General features: G+C 50.7%; 1 protein-coding gene across 9 annotated transcripts in view; it reads left to right on the top strand.

The window, feature by feature from the left end:
* NPHP4 (nephrocystin 4) overlaps positions 1-22625 on the top strand; it is a 139355-nt gene extending 116730 nt beyond the window's left edge. For 4 of the 9 annotated variants that reach the window (XM_049877726.1, XM_049877727.1, XM_049877725.1 and 1 more), the window contains 12 exons: positions 3144-3269; positions 5959-6170; positions 6600-6826; positions 7261-7450; positions 8278-8361; positions 15744-15900; positions 16515-16600; positions 17179-17264; positions 18672-18843; positions 19740-19919; positions 20267-20410; positions 21937-22625. In XM_049877726.1, the coding sequence (XP_049733683.1) occupies positions 3144-3269; positions 5959-6170; positions 6600-6826; positions 7261-7450; positions 8278-8361; positions 15744-15900; positions 16515-16600; positions 17179-17264; positions 18672-18843; positions 19740-19919; positions 20267-20410; positions 21937-22077 (1805 nt within the window). In that variant the 3' untranslated portion in view covers positions 22078-22625. The other 5 variants (XM_049877728.1, XR_007516516.1, XM_049877731.1 and 2 more) reach the window with 5 other exon arrangements.
* The last annotated feature ends 237 nt before the right edge of the window (positions 22626-22862 follow it).

Genomic DNA, 22862 nt, shown 5'->3' with positions numbered 1-22862 from the left:
AGCCAGCTCTCCCCAGCTCTCCTGCAAATCTTCATATGGTGGGGTTGAAGGGGCATGGCTTGGTGGCTTCTCATCATATGCAGGGTCTTTGAGTTTCCTAACAGCCACTTTGCAAGTTTCTTTGATTGTCTCTTGTCACATAGGGATTGCTGGGACTGTGTTATTTTCTTTGATCCCAGGATCGTGGCTGTGAAACCCACCGACAGTCAGCTGGGTGCCCAGTTGTTGCTTATCTTTTGCAGCCCCCTGGAGAGACTGTCCCAGGGACGCAGGGGCTGCCCTGGATCCCACCTCAAGTGGTGGCTTCATGTTCTCAGAGGACACATGTCAGTAAACCACACACGACATGGAGAACTATGTGCTGAAGGACTTGGACAGATGACCAAGGATTGGGTCAGACACTTGGCAGGCAACGTCCCTGCTCCTGCAGAGGGTGTGGGCAGTGGCAGGGTTGCCATTGGAGCTTGGCTTGCTTGAAGGCATTCCTGTTACTGCAGCATGAGGGAGCCCAAGTGTAACTCCCGTGTCCCTGGAGGGGCAGGAGCTCTGCACCAGCTTCCGATTGCAGACCATGACCTGATGGTGTGGAGCCTCTGTCCTATGTACTGTCCTGTGTGAGCACACTCACAATCCTCCATGTCAGCCCAGGGCATGCCCAGCATGTAAGAGATTATCGCATCTGTGGAACTATGGTCAGAGGAGGTCATAGTGCAGCCACCAGTGCCCCTCATCTGTCCTTGTTGGGACCCCATGATGCACTGGTCATGTACTGTGGGAACGGTCACCGTGAATGTCCTGGAGGGCGAGAGCTCCAGCAGTGCTGCCCACTGGGCCTGAGCTGTCTGGACCTGACCCTGACCTGGCAATGGTTTCCTGGTTTCCATCTGCCCTTCGCAGGCTTACTGTGGGCCAGTGGTCATTACCGTTAGATGTGGGTGGACCAGAGGCCTCCTCACCACAACCTGTCAGGTCAGGGTGGCCAAGAAAGCTACAGAAGATTCCCAGGCCTCCCTCATGGTGGGATGAACCTTGTTGCTGCCTGAGGGTATGGGCAGGTGGCCATATGTTACACCTGCCAGATGACTGGGCAGCTCATTCCCTCTTGGTACAGGATGGGACAGAGAGCTGGCCAGGACGTGTTAGCCCCAAGCCACCAGCCTGCTGCAGATTACTATGGGAAGAAGCAGCACAGCGGGCAAGACACTTTGACTACCTGGGCTTGTGGGTAGGAAACCAAAGGACTGGGGTCCAGGTGGAAGGCTGTGGGCAATAGTGCCCTCTGTCCCTGCCCCACCTGCCTCTCTGTCCCTTAGACAGCTGGCTTGTGCCTATGCTGTCCCCTCCCACATCTGGGACTCCCTGAGGCCTCTGACCGTTTTCTGCTCATTGTAACGTTTGCTAAGATCTGCACAGTGTTGGAGAGGTGGATGAGTGGGCTACTGAACAGGCACGTCTGAGTTCCCACCTTGCTCCGGAACCTGTTCTTCTTTGACTTAGAAGATAAACAGGCCACGAGAGGTGGACAGCTGTCTACGTACGGGGTGCTGGCACCCAGGGTTGGTTTCTTCAGGATCACGGCACTTTGATGATGAGATGCTGTCAGGGTCAGATGGCCCCAGGAAGGCGAGAAGATGTGTTTTGGCCTAAATATCAAGGCTTTATGCTTTAAGTGGAAGGGGAAGGTGGAAAACTCCTGTATAGAGTGTAAAAGCGGAGGAGGGTTCCTGGTGGTTCTCAGGAGGAAGCAGCAAGGACAAGGCTGAGGACAGGTCTTCCCTTAATGCTTGTCCCAAGAAGACAGCGTGGGCAGATAGAAGTGGGCATGTAGGTGCCTGTGAGCTGCCCACAACCCCGATGCTGAAAGCACATGCAGGCATCTGGGGCGAGCGGCAGGGGAGTGAAGCCGCGCCTCTGTGGGTGCATAAGTAGACTTTTGAAGAGATGGAGCGCTAGCCCTACCATGCAACACATTATAAAACTGACCTAGAGTACACAGAGAACAGAAGAGTGAGGGATGCCACTACTGGGGCACTGGCTGGAACTGTGTGCGTGCCCAGCATCGAGCTCCCCTTTGAAAGCTGCAGCCTCCCCGGCAACCGTTGAGCCCACCACATGGAGCTTCCCACGTGGCCGGGGCAGGCGGGTGGACCTGAAGAGAGGAAAAGGAAGAGGACGCGGAGTGGGGGCTGTTCCCCACCCCGCTCCCAGGCAGAGGGAAATGGGGAGGGGTGGGCAGGTGGGAGGGGAGGCAGAGGGGCTGAGATGGAACCCAGGAGGGGGTTCCACCTTCTGTTAGTTCCCAGGAAGGCTGCAAGGACGCCCCCAGGCCTGTAAGTACTCAACATTATCTTGTTGGGAGTGGGGGTGTGAACAGTGGCCGCATCCTGTGTTTGGGACTGTGTGGTTCATTTGGAGTGTGCCATTAGCTGTCTTCTGCCTCATCTAAGATGAAAGTGAAGTCCACGCTGAGAAGTAGTGAGTCCCGAGGTGGGGGCCCTGTGGAGGCAGGAGGGCCCTTGCTTACGTATCCCTGGGGCTCTGGCCTGCTGGCTGAGTTGAACAGGTGCTGCTGGCAGCTCAGCTCACAGAGAACATGTCAGTCACATGTTTATCCCACTGAAGCAGCATTGCTTCTCTTCAAAGGTCTCTTTTACGAAAATAGCTGCAGCGAAGATTTCACTTGCTTAGCATCTTTTGCGGTTAAGTGTATTTGGACACATGCATGTGGAAGTACATGAAGGCCTTCCCCTAACAATGTGGTAGTCAAAAGCCCGAGTTTAGAGTCTAGGAAACATTGCGTGTTATGAGGCTACTGGGGTTGATCTAGAGACCAGGAAATAAGACTCGGTGTCAGTGCCCTGAGGATCACATGGTCTAATCTATCCTGGGAATCAGGGCTGCTGCTGAGGGGGCGAGAGTCTGAAAACCGGAGATGGATGCGTTCCAAGGAAAATAAGCCCACCCGTCACCTCTCAGTTGCAAACCAAATGCAGAACAGAATGGGATCATGGGACCCTGGTGTGTCAGAGGGCACAGACGGGACATTTAGGAGCTAGAATCCGCATGGGGAATTATACTGGTGAGTTTAGTTTCACGAGACTTTTTTTGGGGTATTAATGTTTTATGCTGGGGGTGTGTTTTAGGTCACGTGTGTGAGCAGAAGGTGAGAAATTCCAACTTGTTGCCACCATCCAGATCGCGGGTCATCTCCAACGACAGGACCAGCGGCTTCCCAGGAGGCAGCCTCCTCACAAGGGGGGCCCTGAGATGTGAGTGGGGAGCTGGGTGGGAACAGGGAGAGTAGACAGGTAGCTGAGGATGGAAGGTGGCGTGTGTGTGCGTGGTAGGGGGAGAATTGATATCACTCGGTTCTGGTGAGAACGAGGCCCAGGGCCCTGCCTCAGTGGTCCTGCAGGCCTGCTGGTCACATGTACTCACCCCGCTGATCAAACCCAGCACTCTAGCCGGGGTCTGTGGAAACATGGCTGCATGACTTTCATAGAGAAGTTGTCCTCCTCCAAGTGGCATTTGTTTTTGGTTAGCTGTTCCTCTGCCAGGGAAGAAGAAATGAAGAAAAGGTCAGAAAGAACATAGACTGATTTTTCAAAAGTAATTTGAGACTCCTCAGTGTTGGGAGATGAAGAACTTGGCTTGGTGAACATATTCTCCACAGCAGGGAAGCTCTGAAGTGTTCCCATCCCCTTAAAATGACCCCACAGTCTTGAATATGAAATACTTGTCATTTGAATTGAAAAGTGGGAAGTGCCCTTTAAGTAGCATTTCCGCCTCCATGTTGCAGATCATCTTGTATGAGTCCAGAGCTGCTGTGAGCTGCCCTGTGTCACTGGGCCGCTGGCTTTGCTGGCCTTACGGCATGCTCTAGCAGGGAGAGTCAGACTGGGCCTTCTTGGAACTGGAAGGGCCTTGGGGACCATCTTGTCCTTGGACCTGTGACCAGGCGTGCGAGTCCTTAGAAGGACTTGAGGGTCCCATGAGTCTCCTGATGTTCCAGGCAGAACTTTGAGGGTCTTTGCCCATTGTCCCAGGGAGGGGGGCTCTGTACATTCAGATTCTCCAAGGGGTTGACAGTCTGTCCTGGCCCAGCGACTCATGTTAATACTGAAGAAACTGAGGCAGAGAGAGGCCGGATGACTTACTTAGTTACCTAATTGGAGGTGGTGAACTTGGACTAGAACCTGGATTTCTTGCTTTGGGCTCAGGGGGTCTCCATCCCAGCTAGCCAGAGCAAGGCCTGACTGCCAGGAGAATGGAGTATCGTTTCCACCGGGTGGAGGGATTTGAGGCAGCCCGGCGCTCTAAGAACAAGGCTGAAATTATTTGTAAAAAGCACAGCCACGGGGCCTAGCATGGGGTGGCAGCACAGGGATCCGGAACTACGAGTCTTTTCCTCCAGCCCATCCTTTGATCAAAACCAGAGTGTAGGAGGCACTCTGTTAGAAAGCCTGAGCCTTCACCCACTGGGTGAGGCTCTGGAATTAAGTATGTGAAATTTAAAGAGCATTTCAGGGCTTCCTGGCTCTCAGTGAGTGCAGCCCCACAGTGTCATTCTGGAATTTTGTTTCTGGTTTCACAGAACTAGGAGAGCAGTAGAAGGGGTGACTGCTAGACTGTGAGCTGAGGCAGCTCAGCCCCAGAGGTGGGCAAAATGCTCATTTGAGGCAGCCATTTAAGATGCCACAACCAACTCGTGGCACTTGAAAAGCAATTAAACTGCTTTAAAATAGTGTGGTGGCAAGGAACCTGGAAATAGCACTTGCTTACGTGTAACTGAGGAAGAGGTGGGCGAGTGAGGGGAGAAAGATGGTGTCACCGCAGGCGGAAGCATCAGTACTTGGCTGTGGCTGTAGATGAGAGAATGCAGGAGGAGGATCCACACTGGCGTTTGGTACCCGAGGGCCAGAACGGACCTCCTGCCTAAGTCGAGGTGTCCCTTCTCACCTGCTGTGCCCATGCTGGCTGAGTGTCCCGGGACCTAAAGTGTCAGCTGTGACATGGCAGGTGTGATGTGTGGTCTTGCCTCGAGCACAGCTCCAGTGGTGTCATAAGCCCCTACCTGGGTCGCACAGAAGAAAACACAGCAGTGTCCTGGGTTGACTGGCCTTCTGCCTGCTGGTGCCAGGCCCCCTTTCGCTTCTTTGACCTCTTAAAAGGCTTTGGTGTGTACTCAGGGTTTGGTGGAGTGGCCCCAAAGGTGACAGGCTGCCCTGGAGGCCAGAGTCCAGGGGCTGCATGTGCAAAGGCTGAGGTGAGTGCTAGGGTTGGGCCTAGCTTGTTTCCATCCAGTCCAACCACAGAGGTGTTGGGCCAGGGGTACAAGCTCTTGGGGCCTCCTATCTTGACCAGTACTCAGAGCTACTGACACTGTACATGGGGTGTGTCTGAGAGCATGGACGGGGCCTGAGGTGCAATGGGTGTGGGTGTGCTTGGTACTTCTCTTGTCTCCAGAGGAGCTGGGCATATTGGCAGAGAGGGACAGCCTTGGGTGAAAGTGTGGGGCAGGACCTGTAAAACTCCTGAGAGTATGGAGTCCTGACTTTTTCCCCTAGAAAGCCATACAGTGGGGTATTAATAAATGTATGTCTAAGTGTCTAGACCAGAAGGGCCAGTATGTTAGAGGCTGGAGCAGGAGGGGCTGTGGAGGTGAGTTTATGTTGGAGGCTGGTGCAGGAGGGGCTGTGGAGGTGAGTTTATGTTGGAGGCTGGTGCAGGAGGGGCTGTGGAGGTGAGTTTATGTTGGAGGCTGGTGCAGGAGGGGCTGTGGAAGTCAGAGTGGCCAGTTGCCTCTTTACCAGCATCTGAGTACAGCCCAGATCTGACCTGCAGGAAGGCTTAAGGGCTCCTTGGACTCCCTTCTGGGATGAAGTACTCTGGGAGGCTTGTCACCTAATGAGCACACCTCAGTGTTCTGATCTCTGACTCTTTCTTTGCACCTTCCAGCAGGAAAACGTGTGGTCCAGGCCCAGAAGCTGGCTGACGTGGACAGTGAGCTGGCTGCCATGCTGTTTACCCACATGCAGACGGGGAACCGGAACCCCCAGATCGCTGGCCGAGAGACAGATGCTGTCCGCAGGCGCAAGCTGGAGAGGATGCAGTCGGTGCGCCTGCGGGAGTTTGGAGGAGAGCTTGGCGGCCGGAGGAGCAGTGTACCGGTGAGGGACGCTGTGCAGAGGAGGGCTGCGGGGTGGGGGAGGCCACAGGGGAGGGGAGTTGAGGGACATGGTCTGTGGGGGAGGGCTGTGGGATGGGGAGGCCGCGGCAGGGGGAAGAGGGAGGGGAGAGGGCCACGTCCGGAGGGCCGGGGGAGGGCCATGTGTGGGGAGAGTGGTATGCCAGGAGGCTGGGCGGCCAGATAGAGCACTCTGCTCCCATGGGGTGGACCACACTGAGGCAGAGAGAGAAAGTGGAAGGAAGTGAGGAGAGGTGAAGCTTGGGGAGTAGGCTGCCCCATCAGTGGGACCCAGCCCCGGAGCTGGAGGTGGACCAGTCCCCCAAACCACATGGTGGAGAATGGGAGGGGCAGTTCCTGGAGTATCCAGAACCTGCCCCAGTCAGCCCCTCTGTCTGCCCCTGCCCCACAGGCTCAGCAGAGTGTCCTCGCGCAGCATTCAAGGGACCTGCGAGTCATCGAGGCCTACCGTGAGCGTATGAAGGCCGAGGGCATCACCAGCATGCTGAGCCTGGCCATCACCACCCAGCACACACTCTACGCCGCCCTGGGCACCGCCGAGTTCTTTGAGTTCGCCCTTAAGAACCCTCACAACATGCAGCACACGGTGACTGTCGAGATTGACAACCCTGAGCTCAGGTGGGTGCATGAGCCACTCCCTGTCACCCAGGTGGAGGCAGCCTTGTGTTGTGGGCTGTCTGTGGACTTCTGGCTGAGCTGGTTTTCGTATTACTTAGGACAGGTTGCTTTGGGCTTTCTACCACTGCTCTAGGCCCCGGGCGATGCAAATGGTTAACATGCTCGGCTGCTGACTAAAAGGTTGGCAGTTCACGTCCACCCAGAGGTGCCTTGGAAGAAAGGAGTGATATTCTACTTCAAAAAAATCAGCCACTGAAAACTCTGTGGAGCACAGTTCTACTCTGACACTCATGGGGTCTCTATGAGTCAGAGTTGACTCGACGACACCAGGTTGCCACTGCTCTAAGGTGACTGGGGTGTAGTCTACCTGCATGGGACTGGCTCGGGAGAATAAGTATTTACTCCTCAAACTCGGTCTCTCCACCTCCCTCCAGTGTCATCCTGGACAGCAGGGAATGGCGGCACTTCAAGGACACAGCCGGCCTGCTCACACCCGTGGAGGAGGACATGTTTCACCTGCGTGGTGGCGGCCTGGCCCCCCAGCTGTACCTGCGCCCCAAGGAGACTGCCCACATCCCCTTCAAATACCAGACTTTCTCTCTTGGCCAGTCAGCCACAACACAGGTGGGGCGCTCTTCTCCCATGCATAAGGGGGCTTGTCACCAAGTGCCCTGGGTCAGGTTCCATCTGGCCAGTGAGGGTGGGACACGAAGACCTTTGCATTGTTTGTACATTTCTTCCCGTGCTTGGGGGAGGCATGGTTTGCTCAGCTGTCATTGCTTCCACTTGTTCAGTGAGAGCTTCTAGGGGCCTGCTCTGTGCCCGCAGCCCAGGTGGTGGATGTCAGGACAGCTCGGCTGGCCTCCTCTTAGTTGGCTGCACTAAACTGCTAAATGAGGTTTTCCTACATCTCACTAGGGCTAATGGACTGGAATTTTCTAACCTTTTTCACTCTCCAGCTAATGGTGTTTCTTCTCTACATGAAATGCGAAGACTTCGAGGTTTTGCATAAAAGCTGTGTGAGGTGGGTGGGTCAGATTTGGGGGGGCACCTAGAGTATGTGTGTCTCCTTTTTTATTGGCCTCTTGAGGCCACTTCTGTAGGATGGTCATCGTCACTTCAGATGGGCTTGTGGAGTTCCCAGGGACTCACCGATCTCAGTGCTGACCTTTTGGATGCCTTTTCTGGACAAGCTGCTTGTGTAGGGCAGTGGCAGACCTGGGCTGCATGTTGGACCTGTCTTCCATTAGCTGGGCATCCTGAGGCCGGATAGCTAATCAGAGCAGCTGCCCAAAAGCTACTGGGAGAAGTGAATGAGATACTGTGCCTGGCCCCCGAGTCCATTGCCGCCTGGCACAACACCCTGCACTCTGGCACCTGTGATTTCAAGTAGAAGCGCTCACCACCAGCGACCCCACCTTGACCCACTCATGCTGATTGGTTTCTCACAGGCCTCTGCCGAACCGAGGCCCAAGCAGGGTGTGGACACCGAATCTCCCTGGAAGTCTAGCACAGTGCCCACGAAACATGCCAAGGTAGGTGGGTGGAGGGAGCAGGTGCCGATCCAGGTGTTTCATGGTCTTGAGGACTTGTGAGTGAGTCTGAGAGAAGTGGACCATGACTCCCTCTCAGCTGTCCCATGGGCCCTTGTCCCTCTCTGCCTCTCCTAGAAGAAGGCCCTGGGCTGAGGGTCTAGGACCAGGATGGGGGCAGACGGCGCCCGGAAGTGGGTTTTTCTTTTTCATCGTAGTCGTGGTGGCGATAGCTTCAAGCAGCTGCTGTTAAAGCCTCCTTAGTGGGTCAGTTTTCATGGAACCATGTCTTGCCACTTGCCTTGCTGCCCTTTGATGCTCTGCCACGAAGGCCAGTGTGGCCCTGAAGGCTTCAGGCACCCGGCCCTTGAGGCACAGTTGCGTCAAAGGGTGCAGTTACTTCTGAGCCTGGCCCATACCCTTACCAAGTGGCACAGAGTCAGTATAGTCTGTGTGAGCTTGTCACTTCTGGGAAATAAGACTTGGTCCTGAATTACCTTCCCAAAGGGCAGGTGGTGCCTATAAGGCTGTACTTCTCAGTGTTTGCTATTGGGATGCCCTGAGGAGGAGCTTGGTCCCTGCCATTTTCTAAGAACTTCTGAAGCAATTTTAATTATTTTGGAAAAAAAAAGAGCCTTTTGTAGTAGTTTGAAAGTTAAAAAAAAAAATTAACAACTCTCCGTTGGACAGACATTGCCTGCACCTGCCTGTGTCCTAGACCGTGGCTGCTCCCGTGTAGCTCTGCTTTCCTGCCTGGCCCTTGGGGCAGCCCTGTCCAGCTCTGGGCCTACAAAGTCTAGCACCAGTGAAAACTTGCTTCATTTTTATTTAAATGTGGAGCTGTGGTGTGGCCTTTAGTCTAAGGAGTGCCGTTGAGTCAATTCCAACTCACAGCGGTGGTTAAGTGCTACCAAAGGGTCGGCAGTTCGAATCCGCCACGCGTTCCTTGGAAACTCTATGGGGCAGTTCTGTTCTGTCCTATAGGGTCGGTATGAGTCGATGATAAATTAAAGAAGCTAGTGTTTTTTTCCTTAAGTGAATTCGGAATTTTAAGGCAAATCCTAGCAATCTTACCAGTTGATCCATGAGTATGCCCCAGTGAACCACCAGTCCTTGGTATCAGCTTTCATTTGCTCCATGCTTACTTTCCTGCTGGCCTTTCTGCAGTTGGTGTGTTTGGGTCCCCACCACTCTGTCTCTGGAGTCCATGTGGACCGGCCAGCTGCAGAGGCCTCCGGAGCCAGCATCCTGTTGGGCTCAGTGGCCATCACCCGATAGCATCTGTTACATGTTCTCCACCAGTAGTCCACCTGAGGCTCCAGTGCCCACACCGTTACTCCATCAGGGGTTGGGAATAGGAATGTCCAGTTCTGTTGTTCCTCTTGCCTTTCCTAGCTGTGAATCTTCTGTAAGCAAGAGCTTTTTCCCATCAGCACTCGTTACCCTGAAATAGACTTTGTGCAAGAAAGTGAGGATAGATGTTTCTTTCCCTGTATTTATCAGTTTTCACAATAGTGAGTTGTAGCCTAGCAACCTCCAACAATGATTGAATGTTCGGAGTCTCACCGTGAACTTGGGTTTTATACTTGATGTGTTTCTCAGGCCGTGGCAGTTGCTATTCTTCAAAGCTAGGACCATCCTCTTTCTGGCCAGTGGGATTCCTTTCCAGTGAGCTCCTGAGCCTTTAATTTCAAACTTTAAGTTGCAAGAACATAACAAAGACTCCAGTGTATCATTTACCCAGATGTCCCAATTATTAACTTTTAACCACATTTGCCTTATCACTTTCTGTGTATATATTTATATATATATATTTTCCTGAACAATTTGAGGATGAGTTATTGGCATAATGCTCCAATTCTTCATGAAATGTAATGTTTGTATGTCCTCAAAATAGGACACTCTCCCACACATCCACAGCAGAACCTTTAAATGAGAGCTAACTCTGATATAATGTCATTTCCAGGCCCCATCTACCATCTGCCAGTCACCCCACAATACCATTATGGATCTGGGGTTCAGTCCAGGCTCACACTGTGTGACGTGATCACATCTCAAAATCCCTTTCCATCTGATACTGGCTCCCCGCTCCTACCTCAATCTTTATTGTCCTTCATGGCCTTGACGTTTTCAAAGAGTTGTTGTTAGCTGCCGTCGAGTCGGTCCTGACTCGTAGTGACCATATACACAACAGAACAAAACACTGCCTGGTCCTGTGCCATCCTCACAATCATTTTTTGCTTAAGCCCATTGTAGCCACTGTGTCAATCCATCTTGTTGAGGGTCTTCCTCTTTTTTGCTGACCCTCTACTTTACCAATCATGGTGTCCTTCTCCAGCGACTGGTTCCTCCAGATAACATGTCCAAAGTAAGTGAGACAGAGTCTCGCCATCCTTGCTTCTAAGAAGCATTCTGATTGTATTTCATCCAAGACAAATACAACCACAAGTACAGGCCACTTATTTCGTAGGATGAATGCCTTCCATTTGGGTTTGTTTGATGTTTCCTCATGACTAGATGTAGATTGTGCATTTTGGGCAGGAAACCCACAGACGTTTTGCTGTGTTCTTTCCAGAACATCTCATCAAGGGGGGCACCATGTTGATTTGTCCTTGTACTGGTGATGTTAACATTTTCATTGGTTAAGATGGTGTCTGCCAAGCTTCTTACTGTAAAATTAACTAAGAAGTATTTTGTACTTAGTAATTAGAAAGTAATTAAAGAGGATTTTGTCCAGAGACACTCTGAGACCATGTACATATCCTATTCCTCATCAGACTCTCACCCACTAGTTTAGTGTCCATTGACGACCCTTGACTGACTCAGTTAACTCCCGTGATGGTTGCCTAGTGGTGATCTCAGCATTCACATTCCATCTACACTCATTGGCTGACGTTCTAAGTAAGGTAGAGCTTTGCCTTCACTCTGTTTATTTTTCATATCCTGTGAACTATGAATTCCTCTTTTACTCAGTGGGTTATAATTTGTTCCTATCATTATTTATATTTTGCTGTCATATGTCCCAGATTGGTGGTGGCCCCTTCATACTGGCACCTGTGTCCTTTTCACATGTCCCTGTCATTCTCTGAGCACTTCTGTACTTTTCTGGCACAATGGTTTGGTTCCAGACTCATCTTATGCTTTCTCTGTGCCAGTCTTGGAATTAGCCATTTATCTAAGATTCCTCTTAGTGGAGAAGGTATTTAGAAACCAAAATCTGGGTACTGGGTGTGCTTATTGCTACTGAAGTGTCATTGATTTTAAGCCTCTCTCAGCAGAGAATGCCAAGAAGTACATGTATGTAGGCACATTTACACACATACATGTGCACAGACATGCATATACGTGCATCTAGTTCTATGTCTGTCTATATGTTAATGACCATGAGCCATACCAGTGCCTCCAATACCAGTCCAACACCACAGGGTTTCCTGTAGCTGTCCTTTGTTCCATATTTGTAATTCTCACTTCGGCTAGTGAGAGACCAGACTCCCATCATCTCCAGTGTATTTACTTATTTGCTCAGTTCCTGTGTGTGACCAATCTGTTCATCACACTGGGCAAACCCCCTTGGGCCTGGTGTCATTGACCTTGTTGGCATATGTATATGTATGTTTTTCAAAGTACCAGCCCACTAGCAAGACCACTGTAGTTTAAGAATTCGGAGTGCTTCTTTCTGTCCTTAGAATGCATCTCATTAGGGATGTGTAGTCAAAATACTGTGTTGTAAATTTACTTAAAAGAATTCTTCTCTGGGTTATTATATCACCAACTTGATATATGGTTATGTTCGTTTGTTTTAATTTGTTCTCTCTTTCTATAAAACTAAACCTGTTGCTGTCAAGTCAATTCCAACTCATAGTGACCGTATGTATTTCAATATATAGGGATCCCTTAAAAAAAAAGCCGATATTAGTTTTTATAATTTTTATTGTGTTTTAAGTGAAAGTTTACAAATCAAGTCAGTCTCTCACACAAAAACCCATATACACCTTGCTACACACTCGCAATTACTCTCCCCCCAATGAGACAGCCCGCTCTCTCCCTCCATTCTCTCTTTTTGTGTCCATTTCGTCAGCTTCTAACCCCCTGCACCCTCTCATCTCCCTTCCAGGCAGGAGATGCCAACATAGTCTCAAGTGTCCACCTGATCCAAGAAGCTCACTCCGCACCAGCATCCCTCTCCAACCCAATGTCCAGTCCAATCCATGTCTGAAGAGTTGGCTTTGGGAATGGTTCCTGTCCTGGGCCAACAGAAGGTCTGGGGGTCATGACCACTGGGGTCCTTCCCACCTCAGTCAGACCATTTAGTCTGGTCTTATGAGAATTTGGGGTCTGCATCCCACTGCTCTCCTGCTCCCTCAGGGGTTCTCTGTTGTGTTCCCTGTCAGGGCAGTCATTGGTTGTTGCTGGGCACCATCTAGTTCTTCTGGTCTCAGGATGATGTAGTCTCTGGTTCACGTGGCCCTTATCTGTCTCTTCGGCTTGTAATCGCCTTGGTGTTCTTCATTCTCCTTTGATCCAGATGGGTTGAGACCAATTGATGCATCTTAGATGGCTGCTTGCTAGCGTTGAAGACCCCAGACGCCATTCTTCAAAGTGGGATGCAGAATGTTTTCTTAATAGATTTTATTATGCCAATTGACTTAGATGTCCCCTGAAACCATGGTCCCCAGACCCTTGCCCCTGCTACACTGGCCTTGGAAGCATTCAGTTTATTCAGGAAACTTCTTTTTTTGGTTTAGTCCAATTGTGCTGACCTCCCCTGTATTGTGTGCTGTCTTTCCGTTCACCTAAAGTAGTTCTTATCTACTGTCTAGTTAGTTAATACCCTTCTCCCACCCTCCCTCCCTCCCCCCTCTCGTAACCACAGAAGAATGTTTTCTTCTCAGTTTAAACTATTTCTCAAGTTCTTACAATAGTGGTCTTATATAATATTTGTCCTTTTGCAACTGACTAATTTCACTCAGCATAATGCCTTCCAGGTTCCTCCATGTTATGAAATGTTTCACAGATTCCTCACTGTTTTTTATGGATGTGTAGTATTCCATTGTGTGAATATACCGTAATTTATTTTTCCATTCATCTGTTGATGGGCACCTTGGTTGCTTCCATCTTTTTGCTATTGTAAACAGTGCTGCAGTAAACACCGGTATGCATATATCTGTTTGTGTAAAGGCTCTTATTTCTCTAGGATATATTCCAAGGAGTGGGATTGCTGGATTGTATGGTAGTTCTATTTCTAGCTTTTTAAGGAAGCGCCAAATCGATTTCCAAAGTGGTTCTACCATTTGACATTCCCATCAGCAGTGTAGAAGTGTTCCAGTCTCTCTACAGCCTCTCTAACATTTATTATTTTGTGTTTTTTGGATTCATGCCAGCCTTGTTGGAGTGAGATGAAATCTCATTGTAGTTTTGATCTGCAATTCTCTAATGGCTAATGATCGTGAACATTTCCTCATATATCTGTTAGCTACCTGAATGTCTTCTTTAGTGACATGTGTGTTCATATTTTTTGCCCATTTTTTAATTGGGTTATTTGTCTTTCTGCAGTTGAGTTTTGCAGTATCATGTAGATTTTAGAGATCAGGCACCAATCATAAATGTCATAGCTAAAAACTTTTTCCCAGTCTGTAGGTAGTCTTTTTACTCTTTTGGTGAAGTCTTTGGATGAGCATAGGTGTTTGATTTTTAGGAGCTCCCAGTTATCTAGTTTCTCTTCTGGTGTTTGTGCATTGTTAGTAACGTTTAGTACACTGTATATGCCATGTATTAGGGCTCCTAGCATTGTCCTTTTTTTTCTTCCATGATCTTAATCATTTTAGATTTTATATTTAGGTCTTTGATCCATTTTGAGTTCGTTTTTGTGCATGGAGTGAGGTATGGGTCTTGTTTCATTTTTTTGCAGATGGATACCCAGTTATGCCAGCACCATTTGTTAAAAAGACTGTCTTTTCCCCATTTAACTGTTTTGGGGCCTTTGTCAAATATCAGCTGCTCATATGTGGATGGGTTTATGTCTGGATTCTCAATTCTGTTCCATTGGTCCATGTATCTGTTGTTGTACCAGTACCAGGCAGTTTTGAATACTGTGGTGGTACAGTAGGTTCTAAAATCAGGTAAAGGAAGGCCTCCCACTTTGTTCTTCTTTTTCAGTAATGCCTTATTTATCCGTGGCCTCTTTCCCATCCGTATGAAGTTGGTGATTCGTTTCTCCTTCTCATTAAAGAATGTCCTTGGGATTTGGATGGGAATTGCATTAAATGTATAGATCGCTTTTGGTAGAGTAGACATTTTTATAATGTTAAGTCTTCCCATCCCCGAGCAAGGTATGTTCTTCCACTTATGTAAGTCTCTCTTGGTTTCTTGCAGAAGTGTACTGTAGTTTCTTTGTATAAGTCTTTTACATCTCTGGTAAGATTTATTCCTAAGTATTTTATCTTCTTGGGGTCTACTGTAAATGGCATTGATTTGGTGATTTCCTCTTCGATGTTCTTTTTGTTGGTGTAGAGGAAGCCAACTCATTTTTGTATGTTTACCTTGTATCCCGATACTCTGCTGAACTCTTCTATTAGTTTCAGTAGTTTTCTGGAGGATCTCTCAGGGTTTTCTCTGTGTAAGATCATGTCACCTGCAAACAGAAATACTTTGACTTCTTCCTTGCCAATCTGGATGCCCTTTATTTCTTCATCTAGCCTAATTGCTCTGGCTAGGACTTGCAGCGCAATGTTGAATAAGAGTGGTGATAAAGGGTATCCTTGTCTGGTTCCCGATCTCAATGGGAATGTTTTCAGGCTCTCTCCTTTTAGGGTGATGTTGGCTGTTGGCTTAGTTTTTGTATTAATGAAAACATTTACATGAGGCAAAAATCAAACTACCAGATAGAATATATTCAGAAAGTTCTAGCTTCTATTCCTTGACCTCCCCCCATGCTTCCCTCCTCCGTGTGTGTGTGTGTGTGTGTGTGTGCATGTGTGTGTGTGTACGTGTGCATGAATTTGTGTCCTGGAGGTCATGTCACAGTGTACAGAGAGCTCCCAGCCAGAGACATAAGGTCGAGTGAACCACAAAAGGCATGGAAGCACACCTACAATTTAATACCTTTCATAGGAGCTCCAACAAAGGCAAAACCAAACAAAATATTGTTTAAAGATACAAAAGTGAGAATAAAAGCCAGGGTTCCAGTGAACATAAGTTCAGGAGTGTGGTTTCCCCTGGGAGCATCAGGGCCTGTCCTGTTGACCCCCACAGGTTCTGTCCCTGCTTTTCTAACACCCTGTCCTCTCCACATCATGGTCTTGGTGCTCGTTGGAGGAGACACGGTTTAGAAAGCTGCCCCGAGGCACCACACCTGTCCTGACACCACCTGGATCTGTTCTTGGCAGGTCACCTTCCGGGCGAGCAGCGGCAAGCCCCTGGCTGTGCTCTGCTTGGCTGTGGAGCCCCAGCCTCACGTGGTGGACCAGATCTTCCGCTTCTACCACCCGGAGCTGACCTTCCTAAAGAAGTCCATCCGCCTGCCCCCATGGCACACGCTTCCAGGCAAGTCCTCGTGCTGCCCCAGGGTGGCAGGTGGCAGGATGCCATCTCACAATGCACATCAGGGACCTCCTTGTGAACACCTGCCTTGTTGTTCGAGATGGCGCTTTGCATCCCTCCCCTAGGATGAGTCCACTTTTCTAAAAATCTCAGCACCCCAGCTCAGGTCTGCGACGTCATTCATAAGTGTGGGTCAGGAGGCCTGCTTAAGTCCTTAGCCCGGGGGTTCACTTACTTCCCAGCAGGCACCTTCAGAACCAGGTCCCCTGCTAGATGGAGTTACCTCTTACTTTTGGGTCACTTTTCAACTCCCTCTGAGGAGCCTCTGAGGAGTTGGCTAAAAGTGGGCCAGGCTGGAGTGGAAGTGGCCACGGTATCGCTGCAGGTATAAACTGAGGCACACACTGACCCTCGGGTACAGCTCCCTTTTCTCTGTGGTGCCTGTGGCAGACGGTGGTGTGCATCTGTCCATTTAATTGCAGGCCTGTATTGAGCCCCTGTGTCAGGCCAGTCCCACCCTGGACAGTGACTGAGGCATGACATGGCACAGGGCTGTTTGCCACACAGGCCGGGCTGTTGAGAAAGACGTGTCTGTTCTGATGTTTTTCCTCCTCCAGGTGCCCCTGTGGGAACACCCGGTGAGGACCCCCCGATCCATGTTCGATGTAGCGACCCCAATGTCATCTGTGAGACCCAGAGTGTGGTATGTCTGTTTTGGCGCCTGTTTGGGGGGTGTACCTCTCAGCTGGGGCTCCCTCATAGCACCATGCCCCCATTGTCACCCCTGTCTCCTGATGCTCTCTTTATCTGAGGTTCTGGGCTATGTGTTTCTTCCCAAGGTGCTGAGGGCTGTGCTGACATCCTTGTGAGAGTTTTGTGAATGAGTTTTCATTTTTTTTCTCTGCTAGCAGATCAGTTCCTTAATCATCTGAATTTAAATTAAAAAAAGGCATGAAGCAAAGGGAATAGAGTGGATGGTAATTAAGGCCTTTATTAATTGCCGTTGTGTAAAGGAGAAAGGCAATAATTGTGTTAGGGCTGATTAGGAAACTGGGTAAAATCTCCTGCAAAATACAATTATCAAAATCAATGTAAAATCAAGAGGTTAATGATTTTCTTTTTTTGCAGCGAAAAAAAAATAGGGGATTCTGACTATTACAGAAAATGAATGAGTTTGTTGGGAGCAGGGGGCCTGGCTTCCACCTGCTTTTCCTCTGCACAGATCTGGCTGCTGGGGGAGGGAGGGTAGAGCATACCAGTGGCTGCGTTGTCTGCTGGCAGGGCCCCGGGGAGCCCCGAGACGTGTTCCTGAAGGTGGCCAGTGGCCCAAGCCCAGAGATAAAGAACTTCTTTGTCACCATCTATGCGTGAGTAACAAACTCCCATCTGTGGACGGTGGGAGAAGTGGTAAGGCCACAGATTGGGAGCTGTGGGTGGCATCATTTGGGATGGGAGCCAAGGTTCTGGGGCTGGGAGGAGCCCTGGGAGATGTCCTCTCTGCTCTGGGCAGCACAGACGGCCTGCCTGGCTGTGGGGGCATGGGCGCCGCTCTCCAGGAACACACTGGTACTTCAGAGGCTCACGCCTCATGGGCCAGACCCCGAGGAAAGAGACGTGACAGCTCCGGCCCTTCTGCACCTCGTGACGCCCAGCAGCCTAGTTACTCTCCTGCGGAGTGTCAAGTGTCCGATGCAGAAATTCTTCTGGGGGTACCTAAGCCATGTCCACCCCCAGGGAGATGCATACTGGCTGATTACTGTCCTTTTCATGCCTGCAGACTGGAATCGAATCCCCCTTCCTTTCCTCTCCCAGGTGAAATAGCTCAGTTCCTCTACTTTTTCCTCATAAGTCCGAGTTCCCACCCTTTTGAGTTCCCTTTAAAACTGGTTTAAGCTGGAAGATTTCTGTTGCATATCCAAGAGCAGGACAGGAACCGCACCCAGGGACAGGGCTGCGCCAGGCCCCTTGTGTGCTGCGTGGACACTGAAGAGTCATTCCGAGTACAAGCTTGATGGCCATGGAGAGCAGGGTCTTGGCAGGGCCTGGCGGCACTTGAGAAGTGGACGCAGGGTCTCCCACAGCACTTGAGGAGCCCACTGAGCCCAGGCCCAGTCCCTTCCAGGCCGCATCTGTCCCTCCACGTTGTGTGGCCTCTGGACTTTGCTCAGGACATTGGGATTTGAACTTCCCCAGCTGCGTGTTTGGCAAAAGCTCCCGTTGTCGTTTAGTCATTCACACGGTCCTTGGACGCCCACTGTGGCCAGGCAGAGCCCTGGTGCCGAGCAGAGTAGAGCGAATAGGCCACGGCCACCCTAGGACCTTCCAGTTTGGGTGGGAGGTGGGTGGGGCTGCCAGACGGGAGGGCAGCTGGGCTCACCCCATGTCCTTCTTGGAGCCTCTCCTGCTGTCCCTGGTCCTGCCTCCATGGACAGGCAACACTTCCCACCTCTGTCCCTGTTTGGCTCTCAGGGGTTGGCTCAGTGCTTGCTGCCAGGCTTGTCTTTCATGACGGGCTCCTGTCCCCTAGGACTCCCTTCCCTGAGAGCTGTCATCCCCCAGGTCTCTTGCCCCCAGGGCCACTGTACTCGGGTGAGCACAGACCCCTCTGTCCTGCTGTCCCCCAGGGCTCCCCTTCTCAGGGCTCCCCTTCCCAGAGCTCCCCGTCCCAGCCCAGGGCTCTCCCACCCCCTCCCCAGGGCTCCTGGCCCCCAGGGGTCCATTCCCCAGGACAACCCCCCTTTGGGCCGGCACAGACCCCTCCTGTCTTGCCATAGGGATCGCTGGCTGGTGGCACCCATCCAGATCTGGCAGGTCTACCTTCACTCCCTGCAGCGCGTGGATGTCTCCTGCATCACAGGCCAGCTGACCCGCCTGTCCCTGGTCCTTCGGGGGACGCAGACAGTTAGGAAAGTGAGAGCCTTCACCTCACACCCCCAGGAGCTGAAGGTACAGCCTGGCTGGGGGCCACTGGGCTGACCTCTGCCTTTCCCTCCCCTACCCGTGGCCTGGCCCCAGATGTGATCTCAGTCGGGGCTTCGACATAGCTCAGGGGTTGGTCCTGGCGATGGACTCTTAGAAGACCTTTCATAACTAAACAATGTTTTTTTATGAATCTTCACCAAAATCACCTTCTACTGTGTCATTCATAGGATGATTGATGTAAACCGCAAAGGCAAACCTTTACGGCTATTGATAATTAAGTGTTAATAGTTGCTGTGGAGTGAATGTAGCCATAATTATGCATCTGAAGCCCCTTGGGTGGTACTAACAGTTAATGCAATCGGCTGCTAATGGAAAGGTTGGAAGTTTGAGTCCACCCGTAGGCACCTCAGAAGAAAGCCTTGGTGATCTACTTCTGAAAAATCGGCCATTGAGAACCCAGTGGAACACAGTTCTACTCTGACACATCTGGGGTCACCATGAGTCACAGTCCGCTCAACAGCAGCTAGTTGGTTTGTTTAATTATGCACCTGGATGGCGAGGGAGATGTGAGCGCTCTCCTGCTGGGGCAGTGTTTAAGTGAGAGATTATCTGAGCTCTATCTCTGTTGAGGCTCCTCTCTGGGGAGGAGCCACCCGTGGGAGGAAGGGCCAGCCCTTCATGAACCATGACGTGCAGTAGTATTGACTTGGGAGTTCAGATTTCCCCAGTGGCTGCTTCCGACATCATGCGGGACCTGGCTGTGCTGTCCTGAGCCAGACCCCTTGGGCAGGCCCCTAGGTCCTCTGCTCAGAGGCTGGAAGCTCCTTTCTCATCTCTCCTCCCTTTGTGGCCTGTGGGTTACTCCTTGTTTGCAAATGTGGGAGAGCGCCCCCCCCACCTCACTTCTCTCGTTTCTTGAGATGGACCCCAAGGGTATCTTTATGCTGCCGCCTCATGGTGTGCTGGACCTGCACGTGGGTGTGCGGCCCCACAGGGCTGGCAGCAGGTTCATCCACCTCAACCTTGTCGACGTGGACTTCCACCAGCTGGTGGCTTCCTGGCTCATCTGCCTCTCGTGCCGCCAGCCTCTCATTTCCAAGGTCAGTGCTGACACGTGGAGGCTGCCTGGATAGGTGGCTCACTACGTAGCACTGCAGGCCCTGGCCAGGGCTGTGGCCGCATGATTTGGGTGATTAGGTCTCATTTGGCTGTCACCTCTGGTCCCAGGGAGGACTGTGTAAGTCTGGGCAGGGGCAGAGTGTTTGCTTCTTTCTTGTCGTGTCCCTCTCGGCTGGAAGCTCCAGAGCGTGTCTGTGTCTGTCAGTGCTGTGTCCCAGCTTGAGGGCCGCGCAGGTGCAGAGTAGGCTCAGGAAGCACCTTGAGGAGGCATGGATGGCTGTTGCCCCAGGACTGGCGACAACGTCTCCTGCCCTCTCTCCCTGCTCAGGCTTTTGAGATCACGTTGGCTGTGGGTGAAGGGAAGGGAGCCAACAAGCGGATCACCTATACCAACCCCTACCCATCCCGGAGGCAGTACCACCTGCACAGCAACCGCCCCGACCTGCTGCAGTTCAAGGAGGACTCCTTTGAGGTGCGGGGGGCGAGTACTGGTGGGGGTGACACACGGAGGTGGGAGACTTGGGGGGCCCTGCTTCTCCTGGAGCCCAGGCACTTCCAAAAACAACAGTGACACAGCAGTGAGAAGCAATTCAGTTAATGAGGGACAGGCTTCAAAAAGTCCTTGAGATGTGGAAAACAGCACTGTCTACTTTGGGTTAAATCCTTAAAATGGTGGGCTCCTGAAGTGTAAGCTCTTCCGAGACCCACCTTCCTGGCCACATCGCAGAGGGAGGCCCAGCACCTCCTTCCCTGTGATTTCTGGTCAGTTTATCCAGAACTGTCCCAACGACCACTTCTCTTACAAGCAAACTCTATCTACTGTAAGTGTTGTACAGAAGTGCAGCAGAGCACACTCTATCTTTTAGTGGAGAGCATTGATTGCAGCTTCTCCTGCTAGTGTGGGCAAGAGCAGTTGTGTCCAGGGTTTTCCTGGTAATATTGGAAAATTTGTTTAAGAAAACAAGCTGGCATTAGGATCTGACTAGCATGTCCCTGGAGCCCTGGTGGTGCAATGGTTAACAGCTTGATTACTAACCAAAAAATCAGCAGTTTGAATCCACCAGCTGCTCCTTGGCAACCCTATGAGGCAGTTCTACTCTATCCTGTAGGGTCGATTTGAGTTGGAATTGACTCAAAGGCAATGAGTTTTTTTTCTTTTTTCAGTATGTCACTGGGCTATGTCCCTGAGGGTTTTGGGTTGGCCTCCTGGTTCCGATCCTCCCCTTGTACGGGAGCAACAGTGTCTTAGCCTAGGCATTGGATACACCCACAGGGGCTTAAAATCCTTCATTGGCCCATGTGATTTGGTGTCCGGTTGAAATAGATGTCAGTGTGCATGAAGAACGCTAGGAAAGAAAGCAGGGCAGACTCAATGTTGGCCGCTGTGATTCTGACACTTCTTTCCAATTTGGAGGAGTCCCTGGGTAGCGCAAATTATCTAGCAGTTGACTGCTAACCACATGGTTGGTGGTTTGAACCCACCCAGAGACACCTCAGAAGACAGGCCTAGAGATTACTTCTGAAAAAGCAGCCATTGCTCGCTCAATCTATACAACTGTACTTCCTACTAGCCCCTAGCATACTTCCTCCATGGGTCACCAGTCACTTCCAGTAAAAATACCCTGTGCCTTTTGAGACTTGATGACTTCATTGTTGACTTCTGGCAGAATTGCCTCCCTCGACTCAGTTTCTCAACTAGATTGCAAGTTTTATGCATTCAGTTCAATTCTTTCAAATATGTATCAATTTTATCCATTCGTCTTGGTAAGGACTATACTCCAAGCAAAAGAGCAAAAGTGTTCAGCGTGGGGAGAGAGAATTGTTGAATGGCTTCCATTGGAAACATGGCAGTGACAGAGTAAAAGGTTAAAAAACAAAAAAATTTTAAAAAGCAGCCATTGAAAATCCTATGGGGCACGGTCCTACTGTGACACATGCAGGGTTGCCAGGAGTTGGAGTTGACTTGATGGCAAGTGGTTTGGTTTGTTTTTTTCCCAGGTTGGAGGAGGCGAGACCTACACAATTGGCCTTCGATTTGGCCCAAGTCAGAGTCCTGGGGAGGAGGAGGTTCTGATCTACATCAACGACCATGAAGACAAAAATGAAGAGACGTTTTGTGTGAAGGTCATCTACCAGTGAAGGGCCACCTTGCAGGGACATGTAGCCTCTGTGCCGCCTTGGCCTCTGTGCTCCTTGGGGAACGCCTCATCCTCTCCTTAATACTTTCCAATTGTGGCAGCTGCAGATGTCCTTGCGCTGCAGGCCCTTTTCCCCCTGGCTTCTCTGCAGCATTGAACCTCAAGGTGGCCTGCCTGATGACCGACCTGTGAACTTGGCCAAGGGGTGGAGAGACTACCATGCCCTGGCTGTTTGTGACGCTCATGTCCAGTCAGGCTGCTGCCAACACCAGACGTACAGAGCAAGACCTGGACCTGAGCGTGTACGGTGGCACCAGCGGCATGCTGCCCTCACATGGCTGCACACGAGGTCCCTTAACTGTGCTGCAGACAGGAGTTGTCCCTTTGACAAAGTCACTTGATTTGCTTTCAACAAAATGATTTATTGATTTTAACAAAATGCATTTTATGAATCATCTTAAGTGATAAATTTATGTTTTTCTTACGGCATTTTATACAGATATATTATTTGATATGCAGTGTTTATACTGGTGTTATTTCATATCTTTTTAAAATTATTGTACAAAACACTAAACTTTTACACGTTTTCCTTTTTGACAGTTTTCTTGAGTATTTTCTGTCTCCATCGTAAGCCTGGTTCTCCTTGAGGGAAATGTGCCTGGGGGACAGTCTAGGAGACACTCAGGTGGCCCGTGCTGGTCCCTAAGGCTGGTGAGTCTGTGCAGCCCTGGCTGGGCGAGGGCTGAGGACTTGGAGATCTGTGCAGGGGTAGCTGGAGCGGGGTGG

This window comes from Elephas maximus, chromosome 3 (genome assembly GCF_024166365.1).
Source record: "Elephas maximus indicus isolate mEleMax1 chromosome 3, mEleMax1 primary haplotype, whole genome shotgun sequence".
Classification (NCBI taxonomy): Eukaryota; Metazoa; Chordata; class Mammalia; order Proboscidea; family Elephantidae; genus Elephas; species Elephas maximus.
Note: the sequence above shows the minus strand (reverse complement) of the source record. Positions and strands in the feature narration are given on the sequence as shown.